Here is a 19193-nt window from a genome sequence, read left to right as displayed (position 1 = left end):
CAGATGGCCCAAAGCCTGCGAGGGCGATGGGTGGGATGGGACCGGAGCACAGCGGGGCTAAGCCCTGCGGGCAGCCCCCCTGGGGCAGGCAGGGATGAGGGCAGGGAGGCAGGCAGGGATGCGGGCATGGGGCACTGCGTGCTCCTGCCCCCGCCTCCGCCCGCCTCCAGCCCTGCCTCTCCCGGGCACTTTGCTCCCAGCAGTGGGAAAGTGGGAGCAGGCACAGTCGGCACGGCAGGGCAAGGCGAAGGGCAGCCCGCAACCCCTCCAGCATGGCCCCCAGCCCCACGGGGGACGGGCGCACCCCGGGGGTGTCCTGCTCCTGAGAGCCGCCCCAGCCAGGACTGCAGGTGAGCCGGGGTAACCCACGCTTGGTGGAGAGCAGCAGCCGGGACGGCCCCGCCACGGCCGTGCAAACCCAGCTGGGCTCCGGGGGGGGGCCCTGTGGGCTTTGGCCCCTCAAGGGATGGAGGTGGGATGCCCAGGGCTGGATGAGTGTGGGGTGGGGGTCAGCCAGTTCTCCTCATCCCTCCACCGTCCCCAAATCCCTCCGTGCATCCTCTTCCCTAACACACCACTGCCTTCCTCCATCACCGAGGGCCTTCATCCTTCCCAGTGTGGCCACCTCCTCTCCTTCATCTTTCTCTCCATCCCCCAAATCACTGTCTCCTCACAGGGCAAAGCTGCCCTCGGGCCGCTGTGGCTTAGCCCAACGCTGTGAGCTCCTGCCCTTCCCTGGGGAGGCGGAGGGACAGGGACAGCCCACCCAAGGGTGAAAGGAAACCCTCACCTCCCACCCCGCTGAGAAAGGGGGTCACCTCGGAGCAGGGGACGTGGTGGGCAGCAAAGGAAGCACCCAGCCCCGCTGGCGTCCCCGGGGAGGAGGCACCAGCGCCTGGGTAGCACAGGCAGATCGTGCTTTGGCTGCTCTTGCAGTTGAAGGGAAGGATTGAAAAGAAATCAGGTCACGCTCCCCTTGTGCCGGGGCTTTGGCTGCATGAACCACGTGGCGATTAGGGACAAGGGTCCTTCTGCAGGATGTTTTGCATAATTTCCCCTTGTTTTGCAATTTCCAAGCGCTTAGGCGAGAAGAAAAGCCCTGTTTTTCCCGTGCTCCAGCGGCAGCCAGTCCCCGGCTCACCCAGCCCCGCGTCCCTCAGCAGCTGCTTGCTCCCCTCCGAAATCCTCTCTCGCGTCCCCTCTCCGAACCTCCTGCCCGTTCCACCACGATCCACGGGCAGGACTTTGGCTCTGGGGCAGAGTCTGCCTTCGGTGCTGCCCCACTCATTCATTTCATTGGTGCCTTTCCAACACCCCCGTGAATCCCCAGGGCAGGCAGCACGTGCTCCCCAACACACGGCCCCGCGGCTGGTCCCTGCCCCTTTCCACTGGCCGTGTGGGTGTTTTGCAGGACCCCTCGATGCTTCCCGGGGCACGGACGGGGGGGCCAGCTCGCAGGGACCATCCCAGGGGGATGTGCTTGCCATGGGCAAGGGATTCCCCAGCATCGCAGCCCTCGTGCATCCACAAAACAGGCAGGGCAGGAGCGGGCATCACCTCCCCAGCTCCACGTCCTTTCCCCACAGTGTCTTCCATCTCCCGCTCCGGCAGCAAGCCCAAATGCTTGGCTCAGACCTTGCCACAGCTGTGGTCAGTCCCTCCTTGAAAAGCCCATGCTGGAGAGGCCATGGCCAGGGAGAGCCTTGCTGGGGACATCAGCGAGGAGTAGGAACAGGCCTGGTGATGACGTGTCCTCGGGGTGGACTGATGTGAATCAGCAATTTAAACCACTGATTTTGATCATGACTAAGATGAGGAAGCAGGAAACCTGTTGAGATAAAGCTTGCCAAATGTCATTTTCTTTTGCATTTTTATTTTTCGGTGGTTATCCTCAAAGGAAGCTTGCTTAGGAACAGTGAAATCACACTGCTGAGCACTGACCGTGCTCGGGCTTTTTCTGCTGCCAGAAGCCATGTACCTGCGCTCTCCTCCAAGCAGCCCGGCACCACACAGCTGCTCAGGCTTTTTCCTTATGGGTTTCTCACACCAGATTATTATTTTTTATTTATTGGCTTCTTCATATCTTTGTTGTTTGTTGATCTATGTCATGGGCATTGGCTTTGGTCACTGAACCCTGCAGCACCTCTGGTCTGGTTGGGCTCAAGGCTTCATGCTCACTTGCACTCCGAGCTTAGAAGAGGAAAACAAATCTGGTGCCTCGTGTCCTTGGCAGCATCATGGCCTGAGGAGATGCAGCAGCTGGGCTGGGACCAGCATGACCGGCACAGCACCCCGTGGGACCACCGCTAGCACCGGCACTTGGGGGCTCGGGGTTTCCTACCAGCTGGTTTTCCCTCCTGGTTCTGGGGAGACAGAGCAAGTTCTCCCCACTGTTAATGTTTGATCAGGACCTGCCTGTTGCTCTCTGAACTCATCCCTGTAATAAAGCCAGGCAGTTGCCCGCGCCAGCCGCAGCGGGAAGGAAGCTGCAGGGTGTTTGACGTGAGCCCAAAGCTGCGGCTCAGCCCACAACTCAAACAGAGAGCATGGAGGTATGTGCGGCATGGAGGGGCCCATCCTGCAGCCACCCGCCTGCCCATCTGCCTGCCGATTCATTTACGATCATCTCTGTAAACCCAGGGATGTCTCTCCAGGCGAGGCTGTGCAGGGAGAAGACGGGTCGCAGCTCAGCTGACCCCATGGATTCACGCTGTGGGATATTCCTGCCAACGGCGCTTGCCACAAGAAGCCGTCAGGCTGCGCACCTCCATGGCGAAGGCAAGGGGCAAACAGGAGGGGGATGACGAGGGAGCGAAGGGATGAAGGAGCCCTAGAAGACACAGCCTTCCACCTCGTACCGCTGACGCCAGCATCCTGCTAACGCGCATCATCTCCCTGAGCCCCAAGACCTCCTCCGTCCTGGCGCCCATCACCTCCTGGCTGAGCTCTGGACCAACAGAAACTGGAGATGCACCAGTGCTCCCTCCATCAGATACGGTTTTGGCTACACCCTTGCCTCTGCTGGCAGCACGGCAGATGCTCGTGCTCCCAGGTTACTCATAGGAGCATCCATCCTCGGCCGGCAGAAGCGGCCGCTCCAAAATCGCTTTGCCACGGATGACGGCGGGCACGGAGGGGCCAAGGCACGTGCAGCCTTCGCCCGTCCTTTGCTGGACACCATGATGGTGGCAGAAGCTGCTTCTTCCCTCTGGAGCAGCGGGCTCTGAACTTTAGACGTCCTGAGAGGCGAACGCAACCCTCTGACGGCTTGCCCTGATGCCTCAGCCCCGGGGCCCGATTTGCCAGGAGGACGCAGAACCCAGCCTTTGATCGTAACACCGTGCGAGGGGAAACGTCCTGCCTGCCTTGCGAACTTGCGCTGTCTTGAGCTGGGACTTGGCTCTGGCGCAGCTCCTCTCCACAGGGCTTAGATCATCCCTCTCCTACGGAGAATACCCGGCAGCTGGAGGCCCCTCACTGTCCAGGGACGCTCTCTCCCAAAGGCTCCTTTAACAGCCCCCCGAGGACTTCTCCGGGCCATAATATTCCCCCAGACAAGCCTTTCTTCTCCTCCCGCCTTTCTTTTTGTCAAGGAGCCCTTTGGGACGAGCAGCATTGTCAGGATGGTGCCAATTAGGCTGAGCCAGCTTCCAAGAGGCTGCGCTGGCACCGGCCGGGGGCTGCTGTTGCTCATAAAGGTCTCATTGTTCGGCGCGCAGTGGGGCTGCTGGCCGGCGGGGCCGGCGCGGTCCTCTGTCTCAGGCACGCTTCCCGGCTCCACGCGGCGCTGGTGTCACTGCGCGCTGCTCAAAGGGATGATTAATGGGTGTCATTGCGGGGGCTGCGAAGGGGAGGATTTGTCGAGTCCCCCTCGGCTCCCCGCGAGGCCCGAACGCGCGAGCTGAGAAAAACCAGAGAACCATCAAAGTGGCCGGAGCTCCTGGAGGGGGGGAAAATCTGGCATCTTTGGCTCCCTTCCACGCTTTGTGCCTGACAATGGTCGGGATCGACGACTAATGCGCTTTTATTAACTGCTCCCCTAGATCTGGCTCGGAGAACATGGCCACTTCAGTGAGGACGTTCCCAGTTGCCCTGTGGACACCGACGCCGGCTCCCTGGCCGGGAGGAAACACCACCGCAGCGGCGGACGCAAAGTGCGTCTTCAATGAAGAGTTCAAGTTCATCCTGCTGCCCGTCTCCTACGGCATCGTCTTCGTGGTGGGGCTGCCCCTCAACTCCTGGGCCCTGTGGATGTTCATCTCCAGGATGAGGCCCTGGAACGCCACCACCACCTACATGTTCAACCTGGCCGTCTCCGACACGCTCTACGTCCTCTCCCTCCCTACCCTGGTCTACTATTACGCTGACCGCAACAACTGGCCCTTTGGGAAATGGCTCTGCAAGATTGTGCGCTTCCTCTTCTACGCTAACCTCTACAGCAGCATCCTCTTCCTGACGTGTATCAGCGTCCACCGCTACATGGGCATCTGCCACCCCATCCGCTCCCTGAACTGGGTGAAGACCAAGCACGCCCGCATCATTTGTGTGGGTGCCTGGCTTGTCGTCACCATCTGCCTCATCCCCAACCTCATCTTTGTCACCACCAGCTCCAAGGGCAACAGCACCCTGTGCCACGACACCACTAAGCCTGAGGAGTTCGACCATTACGTGCACTACAGCTCCTCCGTCATGGCCCTCCTCTTCGGGGTCCCCTTCCTGGTGATCGTCCTGTGCTACTGCCTGATGGCCAAGAGACTCGGCAAGTCCAGCTTCTCCAGCCCCGGCCCCCGAATGCCCTCCTACAAGAAGCGCTCCATCCGGATGATCATCGTTGTGCTCACCGTCTTTGCCATCTGCTTCGTGCCCTTCCACATCACCCGGACCATCTACTACACCTCCCGCTACTTCCAAGCCGACTGCCGGACCCTCAACATCATCAACTTCACTTACAAGATCACTCGGCCCCTGGCCAGCATCAACAGCTGCCTTGACCCCATCTTGTACTTCATGGTCGGGGACAAGTACCGGGGGCGGCTACGCCGGGGGCCAGCTCAGCGCCTCCAGCCTGTGCCCACCTGTGACCTGGCCCTGGTATCCACCTCCATGGACAACATCATGGGTGGCAGCCACACTCCTGGTGACACCCGAGGGACAGGGACGGCACGGAGCAGAGGCGGGTGCTGAGGGGCCAAAGAGGGTTCCGGTAACCTCATCCCTGGTCTCCACAACTTGCGGCCCCTCCGGGCTCCATGTGGACACCCTGGCACCCCCAGGTCCCCAAACCTGACCTGCCCCTGCCCAGCCCGTGCAAGGGCAGAGACCTCAGGGCTGAGGGACGGTGGCCATGGGACTTGTCCCAGTCCTGCCCCGGAATGCCACGGGAGGAGGGTGCCAGTGCGGCTTGGGGCAGGACAGCTGCCAGGCACCCGTGGGACTGGGAAAGATGCTGAGAAACCCGTTTTGGGGAGGCAGGCTGGCATCCCATCCCGGGACGCTCCTGGGGACACACGGGGGCTGACAGGTCACTAAAGAGAAGGGACACTGGTCCCTCCCCGGGCACGCACAGCCCTTCCAGTCTGCTCAACAGCGACGTGCGGGGACCGGAGCGAACCTGGGGATGGAGCCGACGCTGGGCCCCCCGCGTGCCTGGCGAAGGCTCTCCTAGATATCCCTGTCACACTGCTGGCCTTAGGGGAGGCAGGCAGGGATACGGCACGGGGCACTTGCTGCCCATCACTCCCCAATAAAGCCCCTTCCCTTTCTCTACGCCCAGACCTGTTTCTCCCTGTAGCAGAACAAAGAGGGATGAGACGCCCGCCCTCACCCCAGAAAGCGTTTGAGAGTGGAGAAAAGCCACCCGCCACCTTAACGCCGGCACTGGGGCAGGTTCAGAGCAAGGAGCTGGAGCGGTGACACCCGCGGTGACGGGACAGTCCTCGGGAATCTGCCTTTATGGGTGTTTGCTTTCCAAATGTTTACCCAGCCCTTTTGTTTGACCAAGTGCCTGCGCAGAGAGGAGCGGACGAGAGATGGCTATCAGTGCTGTCGACTCTCCCACGCCAGCCCCAGCAGGGACGGGACAGGGCTGTTCCCGTCACAGGGACCCCCAGAAGGGGCAGCACCCCACCACCCCCCACAAGCCCTGCCAGCACGTGCCTCGGGAAGGGATGCCCATAGCATCATCGGGGTGTCACCCCCCCCAGCCGTGGCCACGGCACCAGCCACACACAACCACATCCCACCAAGAGCTGCCCAGGTCACTCGGGGAGGGAGAGGGTCCCAGGGATGCCATGTCCCAGCCCCACACCTCCATCCCACCGGACAGTAACCCAGAGAGCCCCTCACTCACCGATGAGCCGAAAGCAGAGAGAGAAGGAGACCTCCCTCCTAATCCCAGTTAACCCAGTAAGAGCAGCTGCTACCACTCACCTCCCATTATATCTGACGTGGCCCAGGTGGACCCGGGAGCTGCTCGGTTGCACCTGAGAGGTGCAAGGATCCCCACCAAGCATGGCCCCAGCCCTAGAGATGGGACTGCCGGGGAGGGGACACAGGTGGGTGGCAGGGGTACGGCTGCGGTGCCACCAATCCTGCCCCCCCCCCCCCAACCCCAGCACACACAGGCGGCGGTGGGGGGGTTGGAAATCTGTATTGGGTACAGAGGTGGTGGAAAAGGCTCATCCGGGGCCAGACCAGCACTCGCCCCCACCCAGGGCTCCGTGGTCCCAGCTGAGGCTGGGTCCCCAAGTCCAGGAGTGTCCCCCCCACCCCGGGGGGATGTCTCCCCAGCCTGGTCCTGCTCGCCATCAGGATGCCACCCAAAAGAGTCCGTCTCACTCCCTCCTCCCGTGACCCCCGCTCCCTCAGCTCACGTTCTCCTGGTTGTCTTGCAGGGACCGTGCCCATTGCTGGTCCCCAGCCTTCTGCCAGCCCCCCCCCCTACATCAGCCCTGTGTCCTCGGGGGACGGCTGTGTCACCTGCAGCCCCTCCGAATCCCTTTCAAGGGGGACCCTTCCCAATCTCCCCTTCCCCTCACTTCCTCCTCTCCTCCCACCTCCGGCTCAGGTTTTTCGGCCGGAGGAGCGGAGGACCGGAGCGGGGACTGTCCCCCGTGTGTTCCCCGTGCCGGGCCGGCTGAAATCCCCACCCGCAAGAGCCAGCCGCTCTTGTGAGCCAGGATCTGGCCGCCGGCGCTGGCCGTGCTCAGAGGATGTGCAGCTCGTCCGTCTCCGACAGCCCGTACTTGGTCTTGTTCTCGTTGAAGAGCTTGAGCAGGGAGCGGACATACATCTCGTGGTACATGTCCACCGTCTCGCGGCTTGGGTCCTCGATCTTGGGCACCGTCACCGGCTCCCCCACTGCCGGGAGGGGAGGAAGGTCAGGCCGGCGGCACGGGGATGTGCTCGGCTCATCGGAGACGCGAGCCGAGCGTTGCCTTCCCACGCCACCCATCACGGCGTGTCCTCCTCCTCTGCCCCTCCACCTTCTGGGGGGGTCCCCTCCGCCCCGGCGGGCAATGCTCACCCACGGTGGTGATGGGTCTGGCGTAGGGGAGGAAGCCCCGGGACCGGACGGAGGTGAGACCCCGGCCGTAGAAGACGCAGGGAGCGAAGCCCATCATCTTCTGGAAGCGCTGCTGGATGCTCCTCATCCAGCTGCCCTCCTCAAAGACCACCTGGCGGAAGAGGTCATTCTCCCCAAAGGAGAAGGAGGGGACGAGGCAGGCCCTGTGGAGGGGACACGGTGGGCGCTGATGGGGCGCCGGGACCCCCAGACCCCCCCCGCAGCGGCAGCGGCAGCGGTGCCCGTGACCCACCCGTGCTGCAGGGCCATGCGGACGAAGCCCTTGCGGTTCTTCAGGATGAGCGTGGTGACTCCGGGGCGGCAGGAGAGCGACTCGGCCGCGCCGCCGATGACGATGGCCACCGCGTTGCCGGTACCATTCTTGGACAGGAGGTAGCCGATGGCGCGGCGTGTCACCGGGCACAGGCCTGCGGCGGAACGGACCACCGATGCGGTGGGACTGCCTGCCCGTGCAGCGCCCCGGGGACCCCACGAGGGACCGTGCCTGGTGGGACCATGCAAGGACCACGCAAGGGACAGCGCAAGGGTGCTCTCTGCTGCGGGAGAGGGTCAGGGTGCAGGCAGGTTGCCGGCAAGGTGCGGGCAGGGCGTAGGCAGGGTGCGAGCAACACGAAGGTGGAGTTCAAGCAGGGTGCAGGCAGGGTGCAGGCAGAGCACCGCCCCAGCCCTGCCTGCTCCTGGGGAGCACAGAGCCCGTCAGTCCAAGGTTTCCCGCAGATGGGACCGGGGAGTTCCCCTGGAGCCCCCCCCGTGCCCGTGGGCATTGCCCCCTCCGTGCTCTGACCCTCCGTGGCAGCAAGCAGAGGTGGGCAGGAGCGGGACAGGCAGGGGGGGCATCCCCCAACCCAGCACAACTGGCCGTGCCCGCAGGGCTGCCCGTGGACGCTCACCCCCGCTCATCAGGTATTCCCTGAAGACGGGCAGACGAAAGTTGCCGGCCAGCGTGGTGAGGGAAGGCCGGATGCCCGGGAACATCTCCCCGAAACCCGTTGAGCCGGTGACGAAGTTGCAGAAGGCGCCGACGCAGAGGATGCCGTGGGGGTGGGAGCCGATGATGTAGTTGTGGCTGGGGGACAGGTCGTGGGTCTTCACCAGCTGCGGGGACAAAAAGGGGTCACATCCTTTTGGGTGGTACCACCACCACTGCCTGCAGGAACATCCCGTCCCGGCACCCTGGCTCGCCGCGCCGTACCTTCACGGGGAAATAATCCCGAAAGTGCCTCCAGACGGGCCATTGCCGCAGGCACGGCAGCCTCCTGCCACCTGCAAACCGGGGAGGGACAGCAGGAGATGACGCCCACCCCAGTGGGCAGCGGGACCCGCGGGAAACGCTCCCCGCGGACCCGCCGCATCCCTCTTCCCACCGTGATGATGATGGGAGAGAGGAGGGAAGGAGCAGGTGGGACATGGTGCTCCCCATTTGCCATGCTGGGATGGACCCAGAGAAAGGGGGGACCCCACGCCCCATCCTGCTGCAAAGCTGGAGGAAGGGGGGGCTGCGCCCATCCCCACCTTTCTCCGGCGTGTCCCAGTCAAAGATGATCCAGGCCAGGTAGAGCGCGGAGATGGGCCAGAAGCTGGTGAACACCAGGTAGATGAGGAGCAGCAGGCTGACGGTTCCTGCGGGAGCCAGAGAGGGGGGTAAGCAGGCACATGCCCGCCCCACCGGGACCCCCCCCTCCAGCCCCCCACTCACCCAGCAGCAGGAAGCTGAGCACCCACTGCAGGACGGAGAGGAGCTGGAGCCAGGAGCGGACATCCCGCTGCGAGGGCCAGGGTGCTGCGAGCAGGGTGCGCAGGGCGGTCTGGATGCTGGCGCGGCTGCCTGCGGGGAGAGATACGGCACCCAGCCCAAAACGGCATAGGTTGCACAAATGCTGTCCCAGATAGCCATGGGGGGTGCCGGGCTGGTGGTACCCGTGGCTGGGGTATGGGGGCAAGGTGGGAGGTAGGATGAGACGGATGAAGCAGTTGGGCAAGGAGGGGTGGGATGGGGTGGGATGGGATGCGGGATGCTCATCCCGAGAGCTCTGGACCGTGCCAAGAGGTGGCCCTGGGCAATCCGCGGCTGCTCTGGGGCCAGCCTTGCTCTGAGCAGGGGGCAGCTGGCAGGCTGGGCACCCCCAGCCCAAACGCGTCCGTGAGCCTGGGTGCACCAGCGGAGCTGAGCACAGCGGCACATCCCGCACCGTGCCGAGCTCCCTGGAGGCCAGGACTTTTCCCGTGTCCTCCTTGGGATGTTCAGGCTCACAGAGAATTCGGGGGTTTCTCAGCTGGCGCAGCAGGGAGGTGTGGGGCAGCGTCTGCCCCCCCGGCAAGCGCCAAGGACAGCAGCCAGGGGCTGAGCCAGGGTGGCCAAGGCTGGCCGTCCCCGCCGAGCCTTGCCTCCCATGAAGGACAGCGCAGCAGCCTGCAGCCGCTCCACTCCCCCCGCTGCCCCCTTCCCTCCAGCCAAGCTTGGTGAACCATTAACTGCCCTGGGCCGAGCGCCAGGATCCAAACTCCACGCGCAGCCCCATCCCTCCTCCCCGAAACGGGCCCGAGGTGCCGGTCCCGCCAGCGCACCGCTCCCGGCCAAAGGTCTGCCGCGGCCAAGACCACCTGGTACAGCCACTACTGCGACCACAGCGAGCTATGTCAGCTCTTGTGTCACAAGAGCCTTGTTTTCTTGGGAAAACAACCCCAAATCAGCGTGCTGGCCAGAGAGAGAGAGATGTTCAGGGTGAGACAGGAGCAGACCTGTCCCCATGGCTTCCCGTGCCGGGGACCCTCAGGTCCCCAGCGGGACCCCCAGGTCAGAGAACCACCAAACCCTGGTTCAGGTGGCTGGTGGACGTTCAACTCATCCCGGCTCAATCCAAACCGTGAATGGGACAATTGAAATAAATTAAACACTGGAGCCATCACCAGCATTGAAGAATTGTTTTCCCTCTCCCTTTCCCCCGAGCAGCGTGCTGTGCTTTAAGCAATCCCTCCCACCCGTTCCCGCACGCCCAGCGAGGCATCCCCAGAAGCCCTGCCGCCCGCACAGCCCTGCCATTGTCAACTTTCCAAAGCCCCTTTTTTTTCCAGGGAAGATGCAGAGCTCTGCCTAGCACATTTGTGCCTACCAAACAGTTGCTTTTTTTAGTTCCTTTTTCTAGCTCCCCCCTAAGCACTCCATGAATGTCCAGACCGCAGACAGAAAATGGAGAAACCTCAGGGGCTCTGCTGCTGGCCCCATCCGCAGCAATAGGAGCCTCTTCAAACCCAGAAATTCTGACTCCGTGGCCCGGGGCAGCAAGGAAAGACGAAGGAGAACTTGCAGCGCTGGAGTGTCTTGCGGGAGTAACGTTACCGAATGCATTGTCAGAAATTTCATTCCTGTTGAGCAACTGTATGTTCTCCTCTGGTGCTGCTAACCCCAAATCACTCCAAACACCTCCCTTTCCCCTAAGCAGTCTAAAGCAAATAGACAATAGTGACAACAAACGCTAATTGCCTGACCAGCTCCTCACATCTCTAGAGCATCAGAAACCATTCAAACACGCTTTGGAAATATCTTACCACTAAGATTTTGGGAACAGGCTGCAATAATTGTTTTCATGGTGGCAAGGAGTTCTGCGCCAGACCCTGGTTCAGCAGGTTAAAAGGCAAGTTTGGAAATACCGGAGAGCGATTGATTGTGTATCCAGCTGCTTCAACCAGCTGATCCAAGGCAAACCGTCTGCCACGGAGGGGAGCGGACCCGCTCCGGCCCCAGCTTGCAGAGCAAGGAGAAGAGCTGGTGGTCCTTGGGAGGATGAGGAGTTGCGCCGAGCGGTGAGGAGCTGCCGCCGCGAAGGGCAGCCGCCGCTCCTCGGAAAGGCACCGCTGCCGGCACCGGCGGTGGCTCGGCGGGGACCGCCTTCCCCCAGGGAATGGTACCGTCCGCACTTTGGGTATTTCACAAACCGCTGTCATGCTCTAACGGTGTGACTCCCCTCCAGAGCCACCTGAAAACGTCATCCCGAAGCTCCCGCTCCGTGGTACGGGAACGCAGCCTGCCAGACAGTCCCTGACCCTCAGCCCCACCACCCAGCACCATTCCCTCCTCTTCCACCCCTAAGAGGGGCACCGGGGCTGGCTAGCCCTGCCTGCTAGACCAGGAAGACTGGAGTATTGCCTGGAGAGGACTGGGGGGCAAAACGAGAAGAAAAGGAAACAAGAGCAGCACAAAAGCAGCCCTGAGACGGGGCTTCAGGCCAACAGTGAAGGAACAGTAAAAATCCACAGCATCTGACCCACTAGAGCTACTTCTCAGGATCTACCTCTCCAGAAGTACTCGCTAGGAACAGCCAGCTAACATCAAATGTAGGAAAGGGATAAATACACGTATGGGATTCCACATGTTGTTAAAGTAAAAAACATGTTTCACAGGACAGGTTTGGAAGCTACAAAACCTCATAATCTGCTCTTGTAAATTGTAGCGACTCAGTATCTGGAAAAAAGGGTGCAACAGCATTCACTGCAGGCTACAACTTCACAAATGTAGATTATTTAAGAGGAGCCAAGATTGCTATGTATAAAATGTCTAAGCTCTCCTGAAGCATAGCTGGCCCCTCAAGTGTGCCTGGATCATGATAATAGGAAGGAAAAACCCCAAATTCTTTCAGAATCCCACTGTCGCCAGAGGTAAGGGAGCACTATGCTGATGAACCCAACTGTGCCACATCAAATAGTAAATGCCTCATGGCCTGCTCCAGGTAACACACTGCCACACGCGCAAGTAGCAGTGATGCTTTGCTTGGTTTTTTTATCCCAACATTTCTAACAGGTTTCGAACAACTGCAGTCACAGCTGCCAGCCCACACTGGGCAACTCCAGAGCTTCCAGCCATGATTCCTCATTTTCTTGCCCAGTAACATGCTTGCTGCACACCAGGTCAGTGCCAGGTACAGCAGACCAGTCATGCCCTCTCTCCTCAGCAAGTTCAGGATTACACATTACAGCAGCTATTTAAACTAGCTTCAGAGGAATCCAGAAAAGGTTCTCACCCCTTCAGGGTTATTCTGTAAGCAGATGTCAAAGCACACTGACAACCAGTGCACTACTTCGCTTTTGAATATGGCACCGTTTGTCCCAGCATTGGCCCCTGTAGGGCTCCACCAGAGGGTCCTGAGTACACACATGTTGTGCATTACATTATGTATGCTATAGCCATGCAGACCCCACATTACACAAAGCAAGAGGACAAATGTTTTTATTAAGGCATTTGTACTACGTGTAGTATCAGCACTTCAAGACATTGCCCTCGAAATACCTGATCTACTTAACACAAAAAATCCCAAACACTTAAGTCTGCCTGCTCTGGGAGGAACAGCGGGATGAGCCTGTGGAAAAGCCCCTGGTACCGCTGGCTGCATACAGACAAGGTGAGCGCTGCACCTGGTGCAGCTGGTGTGTTCAGAAGCCTCAGCCAAAAAATCCTGGCCATCTGACACTGCCTGTTTCCCATCCCCAACTCCCTTGGTTGCTGGAAACTGGCCTTACAGACTTGCTCTGGAAGAGCCTAGGACAAAGAGCAAGGGATTTTCACAGCAAGAACTAGGCAGCACAAGAGATTTTATTTTGCTTAAAATAGAGAGAAAAAAATAAATACATCCACCCACAATACAAAGAGCAGTTTCCAAATTCATGTACTTTTCTCTCAAGGACTTCCTCTGATGGGGAGAACAGAGGCAGTCTGACCCCTCAGAAAGAGCTCCACCTGACAGGAGCTCTGTGGTATCACTGTACATGACCAGTGCACTCAGTCTGACATTTAATGTAAACCAAAGCAAACTGTCATGTTTACTCCTCTGACTTCAGTGCCTCCCAGAGAAGCCACGGATACCTCCACATATGTACAGTGTATTTACTCCTATATCTCCAGGACACAGGCAATTCTTACAGGATTTCCAGGCCCTGCTCCCTCTGCAGCGAGAGCATCAGCCCACATTCTGCCGGTTGCCGTAGCCTCTTGGGTGTGTATCTTTCCAGTCATCCCAGTTCCGAGCTTTTTGAAGAGCTTCCTCATCATCCTCCTCCTCTTTTTTCTCCTGCTGCTGCTTCTGCAACTCTTCATCAGTTATACCTGCTGAAGGTCAAGAACAGGAGTGAGGGGCAGTAAGACAGTGGAAGATCCCTAACCAAGTTCTCAAAACAGAAGCCCTGCCAGGACCCAGTCTAGACAGAAAGCAGGAACTGCCAAAGAGCAGTCTAGCAATCCAGTTAAGCTCTTAGTCTTCCTCAGTCAGTGGGTGTTTTACAGCCTAATCACATCCCCACTCACCCTCCCCCTCAAGAGACTCCCCAAGTTCTCTATTCCAATCTTTGCTTTGCCACTCCATACCTGGTGTTCTCTGTGGCACACTCTGACCAGACACGACTCCTTGCCTTCTGCGCTGCTCATACCAGTCATCCACAGTCATAGTAGGCAGGCCAGGATATCCAGCACCAAACACTCTACAGCAAGAGACAGACAGTCAAAGAAGGCACTTTACATCACTACGAGCAGAAACATAGACAACCACGCGAAGAACTACTATGTCATCCAATTTGTACTAACAGTATAAGCCATGTTATCAAGGAGGGCTTGAGAACAAACTCATTTCTACAGCCTTGGCCTTCAGGCAACAGACTGGCCAGTAACCTAGCCAAAACAGCATTTAAAGAGTTCGTCCTGCTAGTTTAGAAAGGTGAGGACTGTTCCAGTCCAAAGACCTTGAATCACTTCTCCACCCCAAAGGAGAACACTCTGTGCTAGCACAGCTTGCCAAGGAGGCCCCTGGGAACTGAATTAGGCACAGCCTGGCTAAATAGATATATGGGAGGCTCAGGGCAGCTAATGTCAAAAGCATGACAAGAAATCTGGTTTCTATCCCATTTTGTGCTTCAGCTGCCAAATTCCTTGCAAGAGTCTCACAGTGCCACAAAGTGTTAAGATCTTGATACCCTAGGGAAAGCCTTAGAGTTAAAAACTGTATTATTGTGACTGATGATTCTCTGGCAGGTATCACATCTTCCCAGCCCCTAAGATGACTTATTTGAATTCACTGAAATCTTCCAGAGTTTACATTAGATTAAGAGACCACATGTGCTTTTCACTGCTGGGCTCTTCACTTTAACAGTGAAGACTGTTACATCACATAGAGGTTAGAGGGGCAGATAAGCCTCACCTCTCCACAGCCTACCAAACAGCAAGCACGTGGCCTATAAACTAACACAGTAATATTTGCTTAATACGATCTCCTCTTCTGCCATCCCAACAGGTGGAAAGAGCATTAGCCAAGACACTGCAGCATGGTGGTAACAGAAGAAATCAGAGAAAGTTCAAGAAATGCATTAAACATTCCCCCCATCCCCTGCCCAGATGCACAACACGTGCCATCTTGACGTGACACGCTGCCTGAAGGTAACGACTGGTTTTCTGCATTTGAAAGAGTATCTTAGGCTTGATGTGAGAACACAGCACTGCCTCATACTGTGTCTAAATTATCAGAAAACAACATACTTAGCCTGAGCAGCATCCCGGGTAAGAATGAAAGGTTTCAATGGAGCCCTGACTTGCCGAGAAGTACCGTGTGGTGGTGCTGAAGGCTGAAGATGCAAACAATAGTCACAAGATAATCGTGTAGATGAGAATCCCCTTCTCTGCTTCCCACCCCAAACAAGTTATTAACGGTCTTGTAGCAGAGAAATGCCTCTGCTGTCAGAGCAACATCCCAAGATGGACAAATCAGGCCTTAATCCAGTTTAAATCATGAACTCCATCTGTGAGCTTCTACAAATCACTTCTCTTTGTGCCTTTGTTACACCCGCTCTGATCAAAGCGGAAAGCTGACAGAGCTAAACCAGATCAGCTCAGATCAAAGCATGAAATATAGCTTATTTTTCCCAGGGATCAAACACAGTACATTCTGAAGCAAGTAGAGCTCATCATTCCCGATGATATCACCCAGGGCACTACAGAAAAGCAAAGTTCTGCAACACCAATAATGAACTGCACCAACCGGCTCTGCCAACCAAGCTGGACTGTGGTCTATGTCAGCACATTATGATTTTTTATTTCTAGACAGACATTTTAGGTGAGTAACATAAAGCCCAGAAACACTATTCTACACAGGAATTGCAGGTCTATGAGAAGCTTTCATCATTCAGAATGGGCATTTCTTTCTGTAACACCTGGACACACTGTAGACCAGAAGTGTAGGTTTGAAAGAAATCACAATGGTCTTCTCTTATTTTACAAATGTACTTAATTCTTTATAGAGTTAAGGGTCTGGCAGAACCCAGCAAAGTGGAGAAAAGCCTTTGCACACAGACCGGTTCAGCTCTGATATTCAATCCTCTAGCATTTCACAAGCTATGACTGTCTAGAATATGTGGTAGCAGCTGACAGCAACTAATCCAAAAATCAGACCACTGCCCATTCAGAATTAAACCAAACCCCATCTGCTTGTGCTGTGATTGAGCAAAATTTCAATCAAGAATTCACAGAATAAAACTTATGCAACTCTGCTACTGAACTCCTCTGGGGTTCATCTACCCGCAACAGTGTCTTATCATCAGGTCTAACTACTGACAGTCCATGGGACCTGCAGTTCAAGAGAGATCTCATACCTGTTTTGCTGTACCTCTGCTCCTCAAGATGACCATTTCTTGGTCAATACTCTCAATTTCCTCCAGGCTAGTGTTGATCCATTTCTGGATTTGTAGTATGTAAAATTCCCGTATCTGATCCTCATCTGCTTGCCCGCTCTCCACAAAGGTTCTCATAGAGGCCAACCTGTTATCCAGTTCCTTCTTCTGCTTATATCTGTCTCAAAGAGAACAAAATGAGATCATTAAATAACCTTTCTCTGGCCCAGCCCAGATACAGTGTTTTCTAAAATAAACAATTTCCTATTTCTTGAAATTCAACCAAATAAATGTAGTTAGAGAGCTACCTCCTGCCCCAATCCCCTTGTAACTGCTCTTCACAGAGGTGCCAGTTGCTGACCAGTGCTCCGTAGGGTACACAAATCCCAGTTATTCATAGAGCTCCTCACATCTCTGACAAATTCTTTGTGCGAGGAGGACCCGCTCATTTAACAACTGAGTCCTATAGAAGGAGAGATGTACAGGAATGTACCTGTGAAGAAGAGGAGCACTGGCAGCACCAGATCACACTGGCTGTCATTTAATTTACTGATGACCTCTAATGATGCATAAGCAAGCGGCAAAACACCAAGCAGGGGGATCCATCTCCCCACCTCATCTGACAGAAGGTTTTTGACAAATGAAAACTACAGAAATCAGAGGAGTTCCAATCTTCTTTAAAAAGGCCTTGAAAATGCACAGTTATATACATACATGCAGCACCAAAATCTTTCCTCTCATCTTCCCCATCACTTCCACCTGTCAACTCAAATTTAGACATTACATAGGACCTTTACTACTCTTTGTAAGAGGTTTAACATGATTTCATGTATTTAAAAAGAAAATTGTATATAAAAAGGGAGGTCGTGATGGTTTACTGTTGTAATTTAAGTACCTCCTGTCTGTTAAAGGCAGCTTTAAGAAGACAATTTAAATTTAGAGGTGCCTCCCTCAATTACGTTTTTCTTCTCCAAGCAATCCTTGAACATTAAGCCTCCCAGGTAAAATTAGGCAAGCCTGGCAACATTAATCTCCTGCAGAAAACAGGACTTTAACTCATTGGCTCCTTCATGGAGAAAACCAATGTAAAAACTATTTTGAGTTGCTTCTGTAGGACACAAAGATATCAAGAAGCTGCTTATAAGGCAGATTAGAACACTTTTCCAATTCCTGTCTCAGGTGGTTTTGTGTGTGCATGTCATTTTTTAATATAGTTTTGGCTTCCTGGATTTTTTGACCTTTTCAGGAATTAATTATTAAAGGGGGAAAACTACCTATATAGTAAGTTCCAGGCTAAATCCTTGTGTCCCACTTCCTTCAGTTACAGTGCCACCTGAATGAACAGTAAGGACCAAGGATTAGAAACCTACGGGAGCTGAAAGGACAAGGAGCATACAAAAGTTCTAAAAAACAAACCCCTGCTTGCGACAGAACTCACAATGCGGGCACCTCCTGTTTGTCTTTAAGCGAGGGAGTCACGGTACAGGCAAACACAAGCCTTCAGCGAGAGGGGAGTTCAGGCGTAACCAAAGCCCTACCTGTGGCGCTGACAACTCACTCGCACTCGGGAGGTGATGCGCAGCTCTGAGACTGCTGACAAGCAGCCCATGCTGAAAAGGCTTTGCTGTGCTGACCCCAAAGGTCCTGACATATTCTAGTATCCCAAACCCATCTGAGTTAGGTTACTTTCTAGAATATAAATCATATTTTTGTATTCATCCAATTTAAACAGCTCTCCAGCCCAGCTTGGGCCTTTCAGTGCTACCACAATAAGCAACAACTTGATTGTCAAAATCCCCAACTAAAGCATGACGAAGAGGCATCAAGCACCTCTTTTGATCTAATAAGCACATAGGTAGGTAACTTCCAACGTGGGTGGCTTTACGCAGTTAGCGGTGATTAAAGAACTAATCGTAATAACTTTTGTGCAGTTCTTCAAAGACTGGAGACTAAAGACATAAATGCATCTCTCCAGTCTATGCACAAGTCAACACCGTTAAGTAATAGGCGGTACGTATCTTAAAATGAATGTTTAATGACGAAAGTATTCCAGCATCAAGGGAACCGGTTCTTTCCTGACAATCCATGTCCATACGGTCTCGCGCTGCCAGAGGCTCTCCCCTTCTCTTAAACTGATTCCCGAAAGCCTTTAAACACCGCAAAGCAAGAGCCTACCTTTCAATTTTGGCTTGCCTACTCGACGCCATGGCCACCAGGCTGGGCTGGGCGGCAGCAGGTCCCCCCGGGGATGGGGTCCCAGCATCTTCCTCTGCCGAGGGGCTGGCGGCGGCGGGGGGCAGGTGGAAGCTGCCCAGCCTGTAGCTTCTGCAGAGCTTGAGGAAACGCCAGAAGTGGGCCCGAGCGCTCTCCAGGTGCTCCAGCCTCCTGCTCAGGTCGACCTGCTTCAGCGTCAGGGCCCCCAGCAAGGCGGGCAGCAGCAGGTACTTCAGGTCGGCCGAGGCGATCTCCTCCAGCTCCTCGTTCTCGCTGCAAGGGGGAGAGACGAGCCTTCCCGTTCCCGCTCCGCTCCGCTCCACCTGGGCCCGGTCAAGCCCAGCCCGCTCCGCCGCGGCCCGGGGGGCCCATGTGGAGGTGGCAGAAGCCTCGGAGGACCCTCCCACGGCCTCGCTGGGTGCCCCGGGCCCAGGCCCAGGCCCAAGCCCAGGCCCAGGCCCAGGCCCTCCACTCACCTGAACAGATCCAGCTGCGCCACCATGGCGGCCGCCTGCTGCAAGGCGTCCAGCCCCTGCCGCACCTTATCCTGCACGGCCGGGGCTCCCGAAGACGGCTCGGTGCCGGTCTCCACCTCCTCCCAGAGCCGCCGGCCCGCCGCCAGCAGCTCCGCCAGCCGCGGCCCCCCACCGGCCCTCTCCGCCATGCTGGGCCGGGAAGGCACCGCCGACGAACCGCTTCCGGGTCGGCCGGGAGCGACCCCCGCCCTCCCCACCGCCATCTTGGTGAGGGCGGA

The 19193-nt window shown here is 56.8% G+C and overlaps 3 protein-coding genes across 5 annotated transcripts; 1 reads left to right on the top strand and 2 right to left on the bottom strand.

Moving 5' to 3' along the window:
- Positions 1-187: 187 nt before the first annotated feature.
- On the top strand, positions 188-5766 carry P2RY4 (pyrimidinergic receptor P2Y4). 2 transcript variants are annotated; one of them, XM_029997242.1, is made up of 2 exons: positions 188-350; positions 4044-5766. In XM_029997242.1, the coding sequence occupies exon 2, from the start codon at positions 4060-4062 to the stop codon at positions 5182-5184; it is 1125 nt and encodes a 374-aa protein (XP_029853102.1). In that variant the 5' UTR covers positions 188-350; positions 4044-4059; the 3' UTR covers positions 5185-5766. The 2 variants fall into 2 exon arrangements, with proteins under 2 accessions (XP_029853102.1, XP_029853103.1); XM_029997243.1 differs by having other exon boundaries at positions 2655-5766.
- Positions 5767-6630: 864 nt separating this feature from the next.
- Positions 6631-11577, bottom strand: LOC115333797 (diacylglycerol O-acyltransferase 2-like). Its single transcript, XM_029997244.2, has 8 exons — positions 11132-11577; positions 9282-9410; positions 9098-9205; positions 8778-8848; positions 8476-8680; positions 7818-7992; positions 7526-7728; positions 6631-7359 (listed from the first exon to the last, which is right to left on the bottom strand). Exons 1-8 carry the CDS (start codon positions 11169-11171, stop codon positions 7205-7207), a joined length of 1086 nt encoding a protein of 361 aa, XP_029853104.1. The 5' UTR covers positions 11172-11577; the 3' UTR covers positions 6631-7204.
- A 1574-nt stretch (positions 11578-13151) lies between these two features.
- IGBP1 (immunoglobulin binding protein 1) lies at positions 13152-19193 on the bottom strand. Of its 2 annotated transcripts, none has more exons than XM_029997302.2 (6): positions 18916-19193; positions 18401-18712; positions 16208-16403; positions 15099-15184; positions 13938-14050; positions 13152-13682 (listed from the first exon to the last, which is right to left on the bottom strand). In XM_029997302.2, exons 1-6 carry the CDS (start codon positions 19176-19178, stop codon positions 13534-13536), a joined length of 1119 nt encoding a protein of 372 aa, XP_029853162.2. In that variant the 5' UTR covers positions 19179-19193; the 3' UTR covers positions 13152-13533. The 2 variants fall into 2 exon arrangements, with proteins under 2 accessions (XP_029853162.2, XP_029853163.2); XM_029997303.2 differs by having other exon boundaries at positions 13152-13679.

Source organism: Aquila chrysaetos, chromosome 21, assembly GCF_900496995.4.
Source record: "Aquila chrysaetos chrysaetos chromosome 21, bAquChr1.4, whole genome shotgun sequence".
Lineage (NCBI taxonomy): Eukaryota > Metazoa > Chordata > Aves > Accipitriformes > Accipitridae > Aquila > Aquila chrysaetos.
The sequence above is the reverse complement of the archived record's forward strand: the minus strand, read 5'-3'. Positions and strand labels throughout refer to the sequence as shown.

What these genes read in the sequence shown, in the direction of transcription:
- P2RY4 (XM_029997242.1), top strand. Translation starts at nt 4,060, where the DNA reads ATGGCCACTTCAGTGAGGACGTTCCCAGTTGCCCTGTGGACACCGACG.
- LOC115333797 (XM_029997244.2), bottom strand. Translation starts at nt 11,171, where the DNA reads ATGAAAACAATTATTGCAGCCTGTTCCCAAAATCTTAGTG. An exon ending in CGCATGGCCCTGCAGCACGG is followed by an intron (nt 7,729 to 7,817) that starts GTGGGTCACGGG and finishes TCCCCTCCACAG; the next exon opens with GGCCTGCCTCGTCCCCTCCT. An exon ending in CAGACCCATCACCACCGTGG is followed by an intron (nt 7,360 to 7,525) that starts GTGAGCATTGCC and finishes CCCTCCCGGCAG; the next exon opens with TGGGGGAGCCGGTGACGGTG.
- IGBP1 (XM_029997302.2), bottom strand. Translation starts at nt 19,178, where the DNA reads ATGGCGGTGGGGAGGGCGGGGGTCGCTCCCGGCCGACCCGGAAGCGGT. An exon ending in AGGCAAGCCAAAATTGAAAG is followed by an intron (nt 16,404 to 18,400) that starts GTAGGCTCTTGC and finishes TCTTTGAGACAG; the next exon opens with ATATAAGCAGAAGAAGGAAC. An exon ending in GCAGAGGTACAGCAAAACAG is followed by an intron (nt 15,185 to 16,207) that starts GTATGAGATCTC and finishes TTGCATCTTCAG; the next exon opens with CCTTCAGCACCACCACACGG.